The sequence below is a fragment of the Podarcis raffonei genome, chromosome 3 (assembly GCF_027172205.1).
Source record: "Podarcis raffonei isolate rPodRaf1 chromosome 3, rPodRaf1.pri, whole genome shotgun sequence".
Taxonomy (NCBI): domain Eukaryota; kingdom Metazoa; phylum Chordata; class Lepidosauria; order Squamata; family Lacertidae; genus Podarcis; species Podarcis raffonei.
This window is the reverse complement of record NC_070604.1, coordinates 84,701,741-84,722,110: the sequence shown is the minus strand read 5'-3', so window position 1 is coordinate 84,722,110 and position 20,370 is coordinate 84,701,741. Positions and strand designations below refer to the sequence as shown.

The window sequence follows — 20,370 nt, the reverse complement described above, 5'->3', positions numbered from 1 at the left end:
TCCTTTTCTCCTACAGGAATGAACTATGGCATGGCATGACACCTGTTTTAGGATTTACAATAAATTTAGCTTTACAGCAATGTATGAAATTAGTTTGCTAAGGCAGGTTAAAATGCAACAATGGTTAGCATCAATAATGCTACAACACAACACTAAAAGAGATGGCAGAACATGCGCCTCAGGCTCTAGTGTTCTCTTTGCTAAACTAACAAGTTTGCAAAACATTATAGCTGTGCTGGGTTTAACCATTTGAATTTTGGATATTTTATTTTCTGCAGCACTGATGCTAATCTATTTTTCTTTCTAGCAACATTGATAATGGTCAGAATGGCTGATCTAAGTTTGCAGCTTGGGGCTACTCCTGGATCTGGCTGGGGCTTAGTTACATCATAACTGGATGGATTACTGCAGTGCACTATATGAGGTTGTCTTTAAAAGCAGTCTGGAAACTTCAGCTGGCCTGGAATGCTAAGGCCACATTGTTGACTGGGGGTCCCAACATCCGAAGCACGTTCAGAGCAACTTCACAGCTTTTCAGCTGTGAAGTTCTGGTTTAAAGTTCTGGTTAACAACCTTTCAAGCCCTCTATGACTTGGGATATATAAGGGAAGTTCTACGCTAATTAAGTTCTTCTACAGAGACTATTCTCTGTGGCCATACCAACATCTGAATTGCATATGGTTGGGAAGCAGGAAAAGGTTTTTTTTCTGTAGTTGCATCAAGACACTGTAACTGTTTGCCAAGCAGGCTGCACTACCTTCCCGGCAGCTTTTCACCACTGCACAAACATCTTTTTCTTAAATGCGTCTGGCATGCTAGTTCCCCGCCTCTTCCTGCCTTATTTATGTGCTTTATTTGGTAGCCTCTGTCTTTAGTTGTGAATGTTTTGTATGTTGTATTGTTATTTTAATTGATTTTTCATTATGCAAGCGGCCTTGACTACACTTCAGTGGAAAAGTGAGGCAACAGCTTTCAACAAATAAATTAGTAGCGTATCTCTAGCATCAAATGAAAACAACATATCCTATGCAAAGCATTTGAAATGCTTTGATAAAACGAATACCCTGATGGTACTCATGAGAAGTATTAACTTCTACAGCTCCTTTTATCAGACAGTAAAGTGTTAATGTGTTAAAACTCAGCAGAGAAAACTCTCTGCTGTAGCTGCAGTCTACTAAAACTATCAAACATCTCTAAATACACATAACCAACTAATGAAAATACAGAGAAAATACTGCTATGTGGAGGAAATGAAGTACGAAACCATTGCCACTAGAGACAATGCATCACAACAATCAGTAAGAAAACAGAAACAGAAAAAGTTTGAAATTACAATGAGCATCAACATTTTCAGACTGTATGAAAGGAGAAGACAAGCAACAAGCAGAATGACAGTGGTCAAGAAGCGAGGGAAATAGGTGATTTATAATCAAGTATGTTTTCGCACACCAATTGGAGGGAATATCTACACAGAAACTTTCTGGTAACCTTGGTTCATATTGTCTCCCACCCTGTGCATAACATAATAAAAGTTGCAACACAAACCTAGGGAAAGGGAAGCAAAAGCAGAAAATCAAGGTGCCAGTTAAGATTATTTTGCCCTTTCTTATTACTTACGACAACCTGTCTACATTTGGATGGATCCAAACAAGAGCAGAAATAAGTGTCAGATAAAAAACTAGGCCAATGTCTAGATATTTTAACTTTACAAGGCCATCAAAATCTGGTTTATTTAACATGAAAGGACAGAGATTTTCTGAAATCCAGTGAAATTAAGTTGAACAGTTATTGCTCTTAATCAAGGTTCCATTAGAGGCCCTGTTAAAAATAAAATAAAATTCTATTAGCTCTGACCAATTTTTCTGCGCAATGAAGGTAAAAAAAAAATAATAATCTGCCCTTCAGGACCGATTTTGACTCTCATATACTTTGGTTCCAAAGCCAGAAGAGATATGGAATTTCACAAAAGCCAGTTTTATCTCTTTCAAATACTTGTAAACTTGTACAGTCAAGAGAAATCTTTAGCAGTAGTCCCCAAATATATTTAGTAGTTACAGTACATACTTCCTTCACCATCATCTGTAACTCCCAACACCAATCTAAGCAGACACTGGGCATGTTTCCTCTCTTTAAGTAGCACCTCAGCATAGCCTGGGAGGCGAAGAAATAATCCAAAAGCAGCCAAAGAATGAGCAGGTATGGGAGACATAGTTTGAACTGTTGATTTGATTGGTGGAGGTTCTGCAGCAATTGTTTCTGGGGCTTCATAAACCAGCTCTCCCGATTGTTCAATGGTAACCCATTCAAACTGATCACTGTCCTTCTGCTTCTCCTGGGTGGTGGATGTAACCACTGGAGCACTCACCTTCAGAAAGAAAAGAAGAGGCTTAATACTATCCTCTGAGCCAGCTACTTCAGAACACTTTCTGATGCAAATAATGACATTAGAAAGTCCCTAGACTAATTCAGTTACGATAATAAAATTACACCAATGTAAAATAAAATAAAATATTTCCCAACTGCTATCAGAAATGAAAAACGTAGCATTATGCAGACTGTGAACAGGTCTACAGCATATTCAATTATAAAACACAAGTAAGAACTTCTCTACTTATTAAAGGAAGGCAAAATAAAAGTAGTAAGGATTTGACTTACTTGCTGAATTACATCTGGGTAAAGCATAGGAAGCCTTTCTGCGATGAGGGCCAGGCCACCCATACCAGCAAAAACTTGCAGTGGAGACTGAATGGGACACACTTCAAGAAAGGATTCATCCAGCACAGCATCCATGCACTCTTCACCTGGTGTGACTGCTTCATCTTCAGTGCAAGGCCCCAACAAATCTGCATGTTCTATATACACACAGATTTTAAAAAGGCAATTGTTCAGTGAAATTATATTATTAAATAAAAGGCCCTTGCACAGACACTGTTAATCTGGAATACCCAAGTAATTTTGGAACACAGGCTAAAGCAATCTGAAATAAAAAGCTTGCACAGTTTGTTCTATTTTTAGGGTAGGGGTATGTGGCTCCTCTTTCAGTTAAATAGCAGTTATCCATCTCTGAAGAAGTAGGCAAAAAAGGAAGTGACTTTTGAAAAAAAGAATCAGTGGACAAAAGATATGGGTGACTCTAGAATACTTTGCCCATATGAATTATAATATCTATAAATAAATGTTTTTAATATAATGTCATCTATGTATATTGCACAAAGAACAGGTATGACAGAGGGGAAAAGAGAGGCATGCTTACACACTGAAGGGAAGGAGTGAAAAGGCAGAGGAGTTGATAATGTGGCGGAGAGGATGGGTAACAACAGGGAAGATGGTCAGAAAGGGGCAGTATCAAAGGAGAATGTGCAGGGGTTAGATGAGAAGAACAAGCTTGCGATTTCATCAAATGTGACAGGAGAGGAGACAGAAAGGGTAGAAGGAGGTGCAGGAGGAGGGAGAGGTGGAAGAGAGAGCCAGAGACACCAGAGCAGACGGCTTCAATTTTAGCACCGAAGGGGCCAAAATCTTAAGCAGAGAAAGAAGGGGGAAGAGGAGTTATTAGCAGGGCATCAAAGGTAGAGAAGAGCCACTTGGCGATTCCCAGAGTTCACGTGGATGAGAGGTGTTGATTAATTAGGCTGACTGCAGAGGAGAAAGAGCAGAATGAGAAGTTAGGAAAACATGATGAAAACAGATAATTCAATGGATACCTTTTTCAGTGTGGAGGCGCTTGAACGAGTCTGTCTTTGAAAGGCTTGGATCTGAGATCACCTTGGAGCCCAGCTTAACTGCCAAGTCTATGGATCGGTATCCTTGAGGGAGTTTGCGGTCATACAGCAGAGTCAGAAGCTGGGCAAGGGTCATCTCGGGCGGCAGTGGCTGACCTACAGAACATGGACTAGTTAACAAACAACTTTAAAGAATGGTTTGTACGTTTTGAAGTTCAAATGATGATTTGGATGCTCAACTGTGCTTAATGCAAACCATGGTTTTGGTGTGGCGAGCTTTTGTCATTTCAAGCTTTCACATTTTTATTTCTTATAGTATTGACAAGGCTTAGACTTTGGACTCTTTCCTCAGATTTTCAGCTAATTTTGAGAAATTTCTAGATTATAAAGCAAACGCATTATTTGTCTGGATAAATATTTAGATGCTACAATATTGCCTTCATTTGTTTGTTTACTTTAAGATGCATATAGGATAACCTCCTGGGCAACAACCGCATACCAGCAGCTTACATAATATGGAATCCAAACCAGCAATATTAAACATAAAGACAGAACAAAAACTATTTATAATGCCACCATTTGGGTGAATGGATAGATCCAGGAATTTATATGACTCAGAATGCTGGAAAATATGCTTTATCAGAAAATATGGAACATTACCTGGTAGCAGTTTATGGTACAGGTGAAAAACAGGAACACTAATAGTTTTGCTCGAAGTGTCGCCTCCAGTGGAGGAGTTGCCTACTTTATCTGCCATCACTCTCCCTCGTCTTGAGGGGGGGCGAGGGGGGGTAGAGGATACAGCCCTTTTTGACTGAGACTTCAAACCTGTAACAGAAATGAAGTAGCGTTCTAAAGGCATATATAACAACACAGCTTGAATAAATGAGATTCTACCTGCATGAGAAATGCCCATGAATCATTCCACATGGCACCATCTCATGTTTGAAGAACTTTTAATCTGTGTGGCAGACCTATGAATGCAGTTCTTGCATGCCAAGGCAATTCTACCTGGGCGGCAGAGATTGCTGTATGGATGGGAGCTGGTGCAAGGATTTAGAAACCTTTAAAACTAATGCAGAAACATGTGGAACCTTCCACAGCTAAGTGTCACACCCAGTGTCCTATTCAATTCAGTTCCAATTCTTTAACACATACTATAATCTTTATTTCAGTGTGTTTACTCTTGCATTCCACTGTGTTGGCCAAGCAGTACAAAGGAACTGACATTATATATTTTTAAACAAACTTGGGAGTACTTGTACTTAACTTGTTGCTGTTTTGAACTGAGCAACAATGACTACATTGCGGTGTGCTCTCAGCCCCTTTCTCCACCCCATCCCAAGCACACCTGACAACTTTACATCAAAGCTGAACAAGTAAACACATACCAGAGGCAACAACAACACTGTAATTGTCCTGAAACCCATTTTCTGCTTTAACTTTTTCTTTCTCTTCGTAGTTCTTTTTCTCCTTATCTTCTTTTTGTTCACTGATTAATTTTGCGGTTATGCTTGGGGTATCTGAAAAATAAAGATTACTGTATATGAAGAAATGTTAACCAGGATTTTCATTAGCTGACTACCTGTTCACTCAAGAGCAATTATCTGGTTTTCACTTCTCTCATGGCTTCAAGCACTGAATGCCCCCAAAATGTTCCTATGAAGTGTTCAATCCGTATGTGCCTTGGGATATATGGAGTGTACCAATAAGCCCTACAATGGCCTAACATTCATATATTGTGTGCACTGGAGCATATGTATGGAGAGGAGTGTCTAATGCACTTTAAACTGTTCTGTGTTATCTGCACATTTGTCCAATATCTACATGCACTAGGATCTACACGTGTGAAGGCAACGCGGGGTGTGAACATGCACGAGAGGAGCAAGGTGGGCTGGTGTGATCTGAACTGATCTAACAATTGCAGCAACATCAATCATCATCATTGGAGGTCTGCTCCCAAATAAATGGGTATAGCATTGCAGCCTAAGGTATTTCCTCCCTGAATGCATCTCAGATGTTTTACATTTTAATTTTTAAAAAGATTGTAAATCACTGAGGATTTCAGTTGAAAGTTTTACTACAGTTTGTATACTGTATGTTTTATTGTTGTAAGCCACGTTGAGACCTACATGGTGAAAAATGGAATATAATTTTAAAAATAAAAAATAAGGAATTCAACATCATGCTAGGGTAAGCATTTGAGCTTGCCAGATTGAATTATCCCGCTTCTCCCCCAAGTGCTGCTCCAGGGCTTTTTCGGGGTTGCAGGGCAGCACAAGAGGGACAGCCCTGTTCTTCCAGCGGAAGTCCTTACATAGGGCTTTCGTTGACAGACTCATTAGTTGAATCACAGAATGATAGAGTTGGAAGGGACCGCAAGGGTCATCTGCTCCAACCCCCCTGAAATGCAGGAAACTTTTGCCCAACATGGGGCATACGTTTAGACAATGTTTCAACCCCATCAACAATATTCATTTTCTGCCCCTACATATATAGTTAAATATCAAATCAAAATGTTTTTGTTTACTCAGGCTTTTGGTTTGTAATTTGTTTCACCCCAGGAGAGTTGATTGGCATTTTTGCTGCTGCTCAGTTGTGTGTTAATGTAACCTAACAATTTTACGTTCACTTATTTTAGATGGCTGTTTTAATTATTTCTGATATGAAATCCTCCTGTGCTTTGGACTGGAGAAAGGGTCGAGTATAAAACATCTAACAGGTAATAAGTAAAGTGTATGAAACTTACTTTCATTGGTATGGTTGATATCTAGGTCTAAACTTTCATTAAAAAAAAAAGGACATTAAAAAAATTAAGAATAATAAGCAACTTGCCTGACACTCGGTCAAGAACCTCTGCCAGTGTTGTTGAGACTGGTAAAAGAAGAGTGCGGAATTTGTGTCCTGCCCCATACATTGGATGCTGAATTACATGGCTGGTTGCATTAATTCTACCTTTGTACAACTAGAAGATAGAAAACATAAAATTATATCAAGCATTTAGAAATAAAACATAAATATCACTATAAGTTTCAAGATGCTATACATAAACATTTCTCGCTGTCAGCGATATAGGGTGGCACTCAAGTAAGGTTTCTTAGAGTAGGCCCATTGAAATTAAAAATATGACAAAGTTAGGGCCATCCATTTCAATGGGTCTGTGGGTCTATTCCAAGTAAATCTTAGCTGCCTGCCACCCAAAATAGCTTTCATTGCAATACAGTGGTACCTCTGGATGCAAAAGGGATCTGTTCCGGAGCCCCGTTCGCATCCTGAAGCAAACGCAACCCACGTCTGCGCATGCCGCGATTCGCCGCTTCCACGCATGATGTCATTTTGAGCATCTTCGCATGCATGAGCGGCGAAACCCAGAAGTAACATGCTCCATTACTTCCGGGTCGCCACGGAGCGTAACCTGAAAACGCTCAACCCTGAAGCACATTTAACCTGAGGTATGACTGCACTGATGCTTTATAGGATGTGAGATTCAGGGTGATTTTAACAGCTTAGAAAAGTTGTTTTCACTGTCAACTACAAAATAATTTTCATTGCGATATTATTCAAATACTTTATTTTGAACGGATACTTCCAAGAAACCTGTATTTTTGTACTACAGTTGAAGGACTGTTTATCTGAAAGTGAGAAGGTGGCATCAGGATCTGCCCGTTGAAAAAGAAACAAGCTGGAAGGATGGCCTCACAGTAGCCACCGGGCCAAATAGGTCAAGTAATTAAAACAGAATGGATTTAATCAGTAACTGTGCTACAGCTAATGTTAAAAGACATTAGCATTTTGGCCTCGTGAGGAGCTAGGTAACCAAGAGTCCCCTTGTAGTGTTTCTTTCAAATATTCAAACACCTTCTGCTGTAGGCCTATGAATCATTCTTGGTAACTGACACATATGCAGACACATAGTAGTAAGGTTTTCAAATTACTTCCCACTAATTTTTTAAAAATAACCAGTGCTTCTGTTAAAAACGCTTATAGCACAGAATTTCTAATAAAGCGAAATGCTTAAACGCATGCAATACACCAGACTAAAAAGAAGAAAATCATCCCAGGGTTATTTTCATTATAATCAACATCAACCTGCTATTATAAAAAGATATTATTATTATTATTTTAAAAGTGCATCACTGTCTCTACGTCTTTGGGGCTGGAAAAACACTGCACATGTTTTGACACCAACTCCCACCCGGGGGGGGGGGGTGTTATCAAATCATCGAAAAGCCCCCAAAATCTAGTTACATACATATTGTTCCCGTCTGAGTCTGAGGTGGGGGCGCAGAGAGAAATAACTTACTGGACAAGGTGACTGAAGGAACATTGTGACTTTTTCATCCTCTAGCATCAACTGCAAAAACAGCCTTCTAATGAATCCTGAAATATTTCCTGATGTTGGGAGGTTGCTTCTTTGAGGAGAGGAGTGGAAGAGTTCACAGAGAACCTAAGAAGGGAGGGGAGGAATCATTTGTTTGTTTATTAGAATATCAGAAAATGTGAACAATACTTGTGCTCTTATTAACTGGCAAAACAACTTTCCCCTCCATTTGTCTTAAAGCTTCCAGTGCTTCTACAGCTGCTAAAATGACACTAAGTATTTAAATGAAACACTTGGGGGCAGCAAACAGGTTTTTATGTTACAAAGACCAAGAACCAATTTATTTGTACAGTTGTACCTTGGATCCCGAGCGCCCTGGAACTCAGACGTTTTGGCTCCCGAATGCCGCAAACCTGGAAGTGATTGTTCCGGTTTGTGAACATTCTTTTGGGCTTCCATAGCTTCTGATTGGCTGCAGGAGCTTCCTGCAGCCAATCAGAAGCTGTGCTTTGGTTTCCAAACGTTTTGGAAGTCGAAGGACTTCTGGAATGGATTCTGTTCAACTTCCGAAGTACAACTGTACATACATGTCTTAACCTGGGGTTTAACAACTGGCGGCCATGGAGGGGCATCATCTGCTGCCCCAGAGTCCACAGTCATTCATCCTTGACTCAAGAGTGCATGGAAGGGAGTGAGCAGCGTGTTCCAAGTCGGAATGAGTCAGAGAGCCCCAAAGAATACACTCTCTTTATTTCACATACTCAGCCCACTGGACTTAAAAGACCAATGTGATATTATTCATGCTTCTTCTTGCCTGGCTGGTATACTGTGCAAAATGAAGTGAGCCCTAGATGATGACTCTGGATTTCATTCCAAATTTTGTACAAGACAGCAAACAGCGAGACAAAAAATAAAGTTGCCTGCCCTCAAGTGGTGCAGTGAGACAATTCTGAGGCACACTTCAACTTTGCAAACCATTCCCCTCCAGTCTGCATCTTCTTTTGATGTATATCAGGAAAAAGGGGGATACTGGCACAGAAGATGATGAGGAATCATCCTTCTCCACCACCTGATATCGCCTATAAAGAATGGCTCACAGGCAACATTGTCAAATGGACCCTTAACCATTTGGCTAATAGTCAATACAAATGTTATTTTCTTCGTTAATACAAATGTTATTTTCTTCGTTATCCTATTTGCTTCACTAAGTTGTGGGCAGCTTACAAAATACAAGAATGACCCCCCCCCATAATTAGAATAAAGTTTAAACATTAAAATCCCTTCCAGTGTCTGCCTGATCAGGAATGCATTGCATCACCTTCAGAATGCCATTGAATCTCTGAAGTGAAATGATTCCAAACTGTGGGGGCCACCAAAGAAAAGACTGGGTGTCAGGTCTTGCATTGACCGCACTCACCAAGCAAAAGGAGGTATTTCCCCATTTGCATGTAATAACAAACAGGCTCACGAGGAAACTATCTTCGCAATGGCATCAGAAATTGCTGCTATCATGGAAGCTGTGTGTGCTGGGAGGAATCCATATTGCGAGGGACTTCCATGTTATAGTCACCTATTACAGCAACCCTTGGCATGATTATAATGTCTGAACATTACATCAACAGCTATATTTTAACTTTCTCTGGGTTGTGGCTTGAAAGAGTTGCAGATTTTTGATGGGGGCAGCATCGCACATTATCCAGCAGCAAAGGCATATAAACCCCAGCAAATCCAGTAGCTTTATTTTGAAAAGGAATCTAGTCAGTTCTGCAACACACCCTAAAGACTCTGCTCTTATCATAGGCAAAACACAAAAGGAGGTCTGGATCCCCAAGGGAAGTCTCAGCCCCCACATACTCAGCCAGTTCTTCAAATCCAGCTAAACTGATCTTTTAATAAATATCAACTACTCAACATGTGAATTTGTTTATTACCTGAGCCATCAACCTCTGGTTATTAGGATGGCAAGAGATGCACTGCAAGAAGAACGCAACTGTGGCATTTTCAACTGCGGTCCTTTGCTGAGTCGTCAGTCCTGTTCCAGAAGCTGAAGAAAGTAAAGTTGACCTAGCGCTAGTCTGCTGAGTCACCCCACCATGTCCACCAGAAGTAGCACCAGAATGGCAAAGGAGAAACAAAAGTGCTGTCCACAGTGGGTTGACTTCAGAGCCGCCCAGCCAGTCCTTCATAAGGTTGCTGTTTCCAACTTCTGTCAAAAACCTGAGAACAGGAGCAACTAAGTCGGCTGTGATGGGCATCTTGTTAAAGTGCTGCGGGACGTGGTGTCTTCTGAGCCTGTCTTGGGAACTGTCCGTTGACTGAGTGTTGCAGTCATAGGCAGAGGTATGGTTAAAGCAAAAACTCGCAAGGCTTCTTACAAGAAGAGAGGGCAAACCTGAGTCCAACAGCTGTTTAATAGCTTCAGGAGACTGAGAAGAGGCAGCAAGGGTGGCCAGGTGAGACTCTGTTAGTGCAAGAGGTGCTTGTGCATTTTTAGAGTCATCTGTTAAAGATGAACTAAGGTCCTGCTTTTTGCTGTCATCTGTCATAGACAGTCTGTGTTGCAACTGCACAGGGGGAGGAGTAATGCCCATCCAGCCCATGAGTAAGGAAAAATAGTTTGGGTGAATGTGGCACATTGAACAAAGCAGACTGTCAACAGCTTTCTTCAAAACCATATTGCAGGGAAGAGACATGGACCAATTAAAGAGAGACCTAAGGAAGAAGGGGAAAGTAATTAGAACACAACACGCACTCAATTCTCCTAGTTAACAAAAAAGAATCCTAAATATCACCCTGTTCAATATGGCAGACAGAAGCAGATATTGTCAGTCTCTAACTCCCATCGGCCCCAGCAGCATGGCCAATAGTCCAGAATGATGAGCCTTATATATAGCTCACCAACTAAAACTGCTCCCCATCCCCGATTTAAAACTTCCAATACAAGAAATGTATGAAATTAGCTGTCAGTCACTTAAAACATCTCATATAAAAAGAAGGAAGGTGAAAAGTGATAATCAGTAGATCTGATTTCCTTTGAGAATCTATTTTTAAAGAAGACAGTCTTGCATCATGTTAGTAGTATATAACCATGCACTGGTTTCTTAAGTACAAATGGGGAAAAAATGCGGCTCACTATTGCTCTGTAGGACTAAAGCTTAAAGCTTTTAGAAAGAAATATCGTTTGGAGATAGAGCAGGTGTTTAGTTAAGCTACTTACTCAAAGAGCTCTCTGTTCAGCAAGGCTGGCAAGTCGTACTCTACAAGCAATTCATAGCTGTGCCATAAAATTGCTGCTACACAGTGCAAATGGGAAGGAGATGGCATCAGAAGACCATACTCTCTTGTAGAGCTGTTTGGACAGATGTAGTTAATTCGGCCACTTTTTTTCATAGCAGCTACTCTTGCCGAATCACTGACCCACTTCAATAGGGCTTGAATTCTAGAAAATGGACACACATAATTTCAAGGTTAAACTTAGTCACACATTACACAGGCTCAAGGTACAAGGAATAATGTGCTATGGAATAGAGAGGAAATGAAATGAATGGTAGGTGTGCATACTGAATATCAACCAGCAAACTAAAAATAATTCCAACATGTCAGTCTAAGATCAAATGGGCAGTATTTTAGAAAATCTCAGGTGACATCTACCTGTTAGGCAGCATTCAAGCACTCATTTTAGTAAAACTAGCTTCATGAGCCTGGAGTCAAAGTAAATCAGACACTGACAATTCAGTATTTTCCCAGGGGGTCTGATTAACAGACGTGGCAACTGCAAGTCATTAGCATAGGCATTTTTCTAACGTAGATGTGCCTAAATTAACTGCAAATAATTTGTCAATGGCTTTACTTATAGCATTAACAGGGGAAGTATTTGCAAATATCAAATATTCTGTCTTGTATGGTCATTTCATTTCCCCTCCAACTATAAACAGAAGCTGTGCAAGGGGAAAAGGAGTCCAGGAATGGCTTAAGTCTGAAAAAAGCAATTGCAACCTCACACACATCTAAAAGGCAGTTTGCTCTGGCTTCTGTTGGCTGGCTACCTTGGACTCTCAAAGATTTACACGCTCATGTCCCTCTACGGCATGTATATATAATACTAGTGTTGTGGAATTTAGTTGTATGCTTTATCCTATACACAAGGAAAACATCAGGCTGCTAGCAGTGCCCCTACTTCCAAACACCTTTTACCAGTCTCCACTGGCATGGATACAAACTGGTAGTGTCCAGATTACCCAGATCTGCATTTGTGGTCCCTTCGAGGGCACCACTGTAATAATCCCTGCAATCCATGACCCCCACATTTTGTGTGTGTGTGTGTGTGTGTGCTTGTGTGTATTAGAAACAATGCACATTGTTTACCTATCTTTCGTTCCAGGGTCCTGAGTAGTCCCCAGCTGATAGAGGATGTCAATGGTAGAGTCAGATGACAGGCCATTTAATCTCCCAAAAAGCAAGGGGCTATTCAAATCTTCTCACATAAAAGAAAAGTAGATTTGTTAATGTCTTGAGGAACATGCAATTCACTAGCTAACAAGTGTTGTTTAACGGACCGAATAATAAAACAAACCTTAAACTTTTATCTTAACAATAGTAGTATAATTATCATCGATACAAAGAAAGGTAGCTGGACAACTTAACTGCAAATTATCCTACACTGTTGATAACTTTAAAATCACTTATTTTTAAACTACTAAACTAAATGCTTTTCATTATTCCAATACACTTATTCATTTCTCTAAACAAGGAAAGGCTGTAAGACACTTTATCAAGTCACCAGATTATTAAAACAGGAAACAGCCACATTCTTACCTGTAGGATCACTCCCTGATGCAGAACAGTTTCTTAAAAGAATGTCTATCAGTTTCAGGCCTATTCTGGTAGACTGAAGTCCAATTTTTACAAGCACTGCCTCAATGTTTGGAGAATGCATGCCACAGTATGGAGACATCAGTAGAGCAGCACATGTCTGCAACAGGTTGGCAGTGGGTGCCGCGGCACTTGCCATCATTCCTTCTAAATCACTTATGTGAGTGAGGCAATGGTGCAACAACCTTAACCATCCAATGCTGGGAAACAAAACAAAAAACAAAACTTAATTAAAACAAGCTTAAAAATGAAAGGAAGGGTACTGTCAACTTCAGTGCTAACAGTGGAGAAGCTTTGCAATGCAGAAAATGACAACATCAATTCAAGAAGGCATACTAACTCCATGTAAGCTAATAATAGGCCAAAATAGAAAAATGAAAAGTACTATATCCCAGATTGATCATGTTCTTTTAAACAATAAGAATAGCAACAACTTTTTAAAATGGCAAGATAAAATGCTTTAGGTTCCAAGCTTAGAATCTGCCGGGCATGCTATGTTTATGGAAGGATCCCTGTGGAAAACTATAAGGCCATCTTTGGCCTTGAAACAGTGGTACAGACAAGGTAACAGACAGGTGCAAGTAATGAGAGTATTGGAAATTAGCAGACAAAGAAACTGCTTTCTCATGAGGTCACCATTTTACCCAGAAGTCTGAGCTCCCAATAGAATAATCTTTTTTGGACAAGGTCTAGTACAAAAAGCAGACTCTTTGACAGTCACTGCAATTTTTTTAAAAAAAGATTTGTTACGATTCAGTCCACAACAGATAGTACTGAACCTCTTGATGAACTGTTCCATGCTCTCAGGCCTGGCACCAGAGGGGCCCCAGGTGAGGCAGTGGCCTGTGGCCCAGATGCTCTGAGGGGCCAATGGACCCATTGGCCACCCTCCCTGCTCCAGTATCCCAATGGGCAAAGAGGTCCTGCTGCTGCACTGGCAGCGTGGTAATGGAGCCACTTCAACAGATGTGCTGGGGTAATGAAGCCACCTGGTGGCCTCAGGGCACTTAACGTGGGGGCCTCTTCATCCTTCTTGAGGATGGAAGGGTGGCAGCTGTTCTTGCTTCACTTAGGCAATGAAGGGGATACGTCCAAGTTCAGCTGAAAAAGTCCTGTGGGATCTGCTCTTTGCCCAACCCCCTTTCCCCTTCTTTCCCAATCCCACAGCACAGCTGGGATTTGTCTACACGCCTGTGTCCTCCTTCCCTCTGCCCCCCCCCAAAGATGCCCCAAAGGGGGAGGGGCTTTTTCTTTCTTTTGTGCATATATAAACTTTCATTTTCTTCCTCTCTTCTCTCACATCCTCTGCGTGTGTGTGTGTGTGTATGTGTGTGCATGCGCCTATAATGTAAAATCCAGCTGATTTGTTCTTCCTTTACTCCACCACCAGAAGTCACTAGAGTTGCAGTCAGGTTGGGGGGAAAGGGTGACAAAGAAGCCAAAGCAATTCCTTCCACCCCTGCAGGTTTAAAGCATGAACAGGATTTCCATTACTGAGGATGTATACCCTGAGCAAGTTTATTCAATTAGTAAAGCTTCTTGGGACAGTGCTGACATCCACATAAATGTACCCCGATAGGATTGTGGCAACTTTATAGTCTGCTCCTTTTTATTTCACTTTGGGATTAAGTCTCCCTGGGTTCAATTTTTGCTTTTGTTGTTTGTTTTTAAAAACCTACTGAGGAGGAGGAGGAGGAGGAGGAGGAGGAGGAGTAGGAGTAGTAGTTTGGATTTGATATCCCGCTTTATCACTACCCAAAGGAGTCTCAAAGTGGCTAACATTCTCCTTTCCCTTCCTCCCCCCCAACAAACACTCTGTGAGGTGAGTGGGGCTGAGAGACTTCAGAGAAGTGTGACTAGCCCAAGGTCACTCAGCAGCTGCATGTGGAGGAGCGGAGACGTGAACCAGGTTCCCCAGATTACGAGTCTACCGCTCTTAACTACTGCACCACACTGGCTCTCTTAATTCAGTACTCTTAATATTTAATTCAAGCATTTTAGAGTGTGCTCCCTAGAGTGCACTCCCAATCCTTCCTTTTGGATTTGGCCCAATGGCTTTAACTGTCCTACACTGGAGGTCACATAATGTCAGGTAATGGACAGGTGGGTGCGGTTGGGGACAAACCTCATCACAGAACAAAAGTTGAGGCCTTGTGTTCCCTACCACTGTCTTGGGGCTTCCTGCTGCATTTCCCATGCATATGCAGTTTCCCTCTTAGGACTGTGCTGGGCATAGGCTTTGCTTCTTGAATAGGAAATTGATTTTAAACATATATATGCATAGATATTACATACATAAATTATTTTGCGGAGGTTGGTGTTTTAATGCAACGAATAAAAACATAAGTGATATCTATGGAGTTTCAAAGCAGCTGAAAGAAGTTTCTATGTGTTTCTGGCCTACAACATTGCTGACACCTCATAACCTGGTGTATAACGGGGGAAACACAAGGATACTGACCATACAGAGGGCCTTCTCGGTAGTGGCACCTACCCTGTGGAATGCCCTCCCATCAGATGTTAAAGAGATGAGTAATTACATAACATTTAGGAAACATCTGAAGGCAGCCCTGTATACGGAAGCTTTTTAAAGATTTAATGTTTGATTATGTTTTTATATATGCTGGAAGATGGGCAGAGTACAAACAAGTAGTTGTTATTATACATACCTCGTTTTGGATACCTGGTCTTCAGAAGGAAGGAATGGATTGTTGACGGTTGCAGATGAAGTGTTACCAAAGGCAGTGAGCCCAAGTAATTTAATCTGAGATAGTCCTAAAGTACTAGCATCTCGTGGGCGGTGAAGGCGAAGACAAACGGCGGAGGCAACTTCAGCTTTTACAAGCTGTATTTTTATGTACGTAAGACCACTTGTGATAACAGGCGTAGACAAAGGTAACATGTTCACCCCGTCTGCACTAATTTCAACAGATACTGACGAAGGACATGCTGTAGAGACAGGCAGGTAAACCATACAGTTACTTAGATTTGTGTTATAAACTTGAAGGCATCAAGTTCATTACTTTTAAATGTTAAGTAAAATTATTCAACACGTAAAACAATGTATGCTGCACACACTAGCACTACCTAAATAGTTGGTCAAATAACCAGGAGAGAGGCAACCCTGGACTTAATAAGAAGTGGCATCTAGGACCTGGTGCAAAAGAGACCATTTGATTCTTACCTGTAAAAGAGATTTCTTAATGTATGTAGGAGATTGTTTTAAAATGGGCATTCTTTATTAAAAAAAATAAAAATAAAATGGGCATTCTTGCTCCGCTCCAACTAGCGGTAAAGGTAAAGGTAAAGGGACCCCTGATCATTAGGTCCAGTCATGGCCGACTCTGGGGTTGCGGTGCTCATCTCACTTTACTGGCCGAGGGAGCCGGGGTACAGCTTCCGGGTCATGTGGCCAGCATGACTAAACCGCTTCTGGCGAACCAGAGCAGCGCACGGAAACGCCGTTTGCCTTCCCACTGGAGCGGTACCTATTTATCTACTTGCACTTTGACGTGCTTTCGAACTGCTAGGTTGGCAGGAGCAGGGAGCTCACCCCATTGCGGGGATTCGAACCGCCGACCTTCTGATCGGCAAGTCCTAGGCTCTATGGTTTAACCCACAGCGCCACCTGCATCCCAATACAGGCTGTAATTTTGTCTGTTACCACTAGGTGGAGCAATACTGATTTTGAGATCATCTCCACAAGCATACGTGAACGTACGTGTTGAACTGATTGGAAACAGGGACAACAGTGCTATCAAAGTCAACAAATGGTTGAGTGAGCAATTGTCAAGGGAGTCCAACGTCAAGAGAAAAAAAGTACGAAAAAGAAGTGGGCCAGTGAAAATGACGAAAGGAAAAACAAAGAAGTCAAATAAATGAATAAGTCAAATCTCTCCAGAAAGCATGAGGATTATTCAAAACTACAATCAACAGATGCTTAGCTAGAATGTATACTGCAGATCAGGAAAGCTACCACCAAAACTAAGAAGACTAAAAGGCTATGTTCCAATGTTATCTAGTAAAGCTGTTGGTGGGATAGTCAGAACATATGGAAGGAAGCACTGTATTTTTTGCTCTATAAGACGCACCAGACCACAAGACGCACCTAGTTTTTGGAGGAGGAAAACAAGAAAACAAATATTCTGAATCTCAGAAGCCAGAACAGCAAGAGTGAAACAGCGGAGTGAAAGCAGCAATCCCTCTTGCTATTCTGGCTTCTGTGATAGCTGCACAGCCTGCATTCACTCCATAAGACGCACACACATTTCCCCTTACCTTTTAGGAGGGGAAAAGTGAGTCTTATAGAGCAAAAAATACGGTACTTCTTCTCATGGCACACCTATGGAATTCAGTGCCATTTATCCATTTATCTATCCATTTATATAGCTTTTAATGGGAAATAACCTTATCCTCAGTCCATAGATTTGTGCATCAAGGGTTAAGTGTCTAGTTTGCTATATGCTACCTCCAGGTTCAGAGGAACTATGTCTCTGAATACCTGTGCCAAGCAACAAGTCCTGCTTGTAGGCGTTACATGGGCATCTGGCTGCCCACTGTGGGAAGCCGGATGCTGGGTGAGGCAGGCCTTTGGTCTGATGCAGGAAGGCTTTTCTTATGTCATTTAACAATCCTGCTTAACAAATGGTAGCAAGTCACCCATTAAGTAAAATATTTCTACAAGGCACAAGCATTCTGTAGTAAACTACAGCACAGGTCTTAGCCAAGATGCAAAGGTAACTGGTGTATCGAAAAGATCATCTAGTTGGTACAACATGCGACTTGCCGTTTTCTTTGCAACTGCTGCATTCATTCATTGGGGTCTTATGCACATTGTACCCCCCTTAGCATGAAGCTTTGTACCAACAAAGTTAAGGCCTGTGTGATACGCTGAATAATTGGTTAGTGGAGGGAAAGGAAAGGGAGACTGAGATGCAGACTGATATTAAAAGTTATAAAAAGCAATATGTTACAGTATTGGACAGAGAGCGCAAAGTGACTGTATCAGATATACTTGCCAACTAGCCTTTTCTCAAATCTAGACAAATAGCTTCAAAAAACAAGGAATTCTATATTGGATCCAAGATTCCATAAAACACAAACTGTAGTTATACGGCCAACACAAAGTTATTAAACCAAGATGTGAACTGTTTGACTCATGAGAATATTGCCTTTGTGGACAGCGTTCTTATTTACTGAAATAAGTGATAATTAAATATTTAATTAAAAACACCCCCTTTATCCTACAAGATAAACTGTGTTCTCAAAATATACTTACTTGCAAGAGATGCAAGATGAGGCTGAATGTGTATTTCTTTTAACAACACTGCAGCTGGAAGATGAATTGTAAGGTCGCACCAAGCTTCCTCAGGCAAAAAGATGTAAGACCAGGCAGCAGACCGAGCTCTTCTGTGGGGTGGAGTCGCTTGTAGCAACACTTCGGCAGGCTGGGCTGTAGGACTGCTTGATGTGATTGAACCTTTAACAAACGAATGGCATGAAAAGGTGTGAATGATTTCAAAATGAGAGATGACAGAAACATACAAGTGTCAAGCTAAACTAGTACAGTAGTATACATAATCTTTTTATAAGTAATTTTAATTTCAGTCACTACTATATATATATAAAAATTTACTATTTGAATCAGCTGGGGATTCACAATATACCACCTTCTACACCCAATTAACCATATGCATATCGTATTTATTAGTAAAATACTTAAAACAAAATGCTGCAATGTGGAGTGATCAGCCCATAACATTTCAGTTATCTTCCCCTCGGTTTTCTCTCCCCAACCGTCAGCCAGCATCCCAAAGCCACTGAGCAAGCCTCCAGCAGCCCCATTTCCTACTGTCCCTCTCCTCTCCACCTCATTCCCTGAACAGATTTTCCACTGGCTGTGCTCATTCATCTCTCCTTTCTTGGAGGTTTTTAAGCAGATGTTGGAAGACCATCTATCAGGGATGCTTTAATTGAGATTCCTGCATTGCATGGAGTTGACTAGATGACCGTTGGGGTATTTTCCAACTCATATTCTATGATATGCTTTGGGATTTTTCTTCTTATTCTAGGATGGGTGGACCCTGTTGTGCCTGATTCCAGCTACGATAAAATCTGAAGATTTCTCCACAAAGTTCTCAGGAGAGCTCTCACTTCTGCACCCACAGGGACATTTATATATAGCTTCACTGTGAACTAAGAAATGACTTATCCTGAAAAAATGAGATGATTCTCTATATGCTTTTATATCTATTATATCTATATGTCCCTGCCTTTACCTGCCTTTTCCAGCCAATTGCAGGAAAGGGGCATTCTCCCTACCGCCTGGATTTTAGCTTTTCCCCCCTCTTAGTTAACTCACATCCCACGATCCCAATGGACTGTTTGGGTTCTTCCCTGACCCAGCGGTTTTTCAGTCTAAAGTTGTTGTTTTTGTACTGTTATCTGTTGATACCTGCCCCTTGTGTGGGGGTGGTGCTATGTTGGCTACATTTGCAGGAGCACATGAACACTTGAATCAGAAATAGAGGTAGTTATTATTACTATAGCATCTGCAATGTCATTGAAAAACTCAACATGGCAGTCTTAAAATGGCACATAACATACCCAATGGTGCAAAGTTGTGGATTCCTTCTGCATTATCAGGTTCAGAAGCTAGCACTCTTGCTTTCAAACTACTATCTGTTGCCTTGCTAGGGCCTGAGTCTAGAAATTTCATGATAGTTGAAACCATGCTTCTTGCTGTGTTTACTATGGCTCTGGTACTTGTCACCATGTTATTGCAAATAAGCTGAACTCCTCCTATAATGAAACAGAAAGTTAATGAAGGTTACAGCAATTGACATGAAGCAAACAACAACAACAACAAAAACCCAAGTCCCTCTTTTTAAACAAGCAAGACACAACACAGCAAATTTGGTCCTCTAACTGGTTGTTATTGATGGAGTTCAAACACAATTCCAATTACAATTACCCATACTACTGTTTCACTGAGAACTTAGAAATTAAGAAATTGTGGTGCACACACAAGTGAAGTAAAGTAAAAGTAAAGGACCTCTGGACGGTTAAGTCCAGTCAAAGGCGACTCTGGGGTTGCGGCGCTCATCTTGCTTTCAGGCCAAGGGAGCCGGCATTTGTCCACAGACAGCTTTCCAGGTCATGTGGCCAGCATGACTAAACCGCTACTGGTGCACGGAGGACCGTGATGAGTGCCAAAGTGCACAGAAACGCCGTTTACCTTCCCGCTGCAGCGGTACCTATTTATCTACTTGCACTGGCATGCTTTAGAACTGCAAGGTTGGCAGCAGCTGGGAAAGAGCAACGGGAGCTCACTCCGTCGCAGGGATGCGAACCGCCGACCTTCTGATCAGCAAGCCCAAGAGGCTCAGTGGTTTACACATAGTTGTAGGCCAATACTGATATGTAAAATCAGATTCCATGTGTGTAATCTGTATT

At 41.2% G+C, this 20,370-nt stretch overlaps 1 protein-coding gene across 2 annotated transcripts in view; it reads right to left on the bottom strand.

Moving 5' to 3' along the window:
- The window catches only part of BIRC6 (baculoviral IAP repeat containing 6), a 139,469-nt gene that overhangs the window by 46,380 nt on the left and 72,719 nt on the right, over nucleotides 1-20,370 (bottom strand). For both annotated transcript variants that reach the window (XM_053382826.1, XM_053382827.1), the window contains exons 49-62: nucleotides 19,522-19,716; nucleotides 18,194-18,394; nucleotides 15,585-15,864; nucleotides 12,859-13,115; nucleotides 12,409-12,517; nucleotides 11,261-11,482; nucleotides 9,975-10,755; nucleotides 8,026-8,169; nucleotides 6,558-6,687; nucleotides 5,114-5,245; nucleotides 4,383-4,550; nucleotides 3,705-3,878; nucleotides 2,656-2,852; nucleotides 2,065-2,365 (exon numbers count right to left, since the gene is read on the bottom strand). In XM_053382826.1, the coding sequence (XP_053238801.1) occupies nucleotides 2,065-2,365; nucleotides 2,656-2,852; nucleotides 3,705-3,878; nucleotides 4,383-4,550; nucleotides 5,114-5,245; nucleotides 6,558-6,687; nucleotides 8,026-8,169; nucleotides 9,975-10,755; nucleotides 11,261-11,482; nucleotides 12,409-12,517; nucleotides 12,859-13,115; nucleotides 15,585-15,864; nucleotides 18,194-18,394; nucleotides 19,522-19,716 (3,291 nt within the window). The remainder of the gene's footprint in view (nucleotides 1-2,064; nucleotides 2,366-2,655; nucleotides 2,853-3,704; nucleotides 3,879-4,382; nucleotides 4,551-5,113; nucleotides 5,246-6,557; nucleotides 6,688-8,025; nucleotides 8,170-9,974; nucleotides 10,756-11,260; nucleotides 11,483-12,408; nucleotides 12,518-12,858; nucleotides 13,116-15,584; nucleotides 15,865-18,193; nucleotides 18,395-19,521; nucleotides 19,717-20,370) is intronic.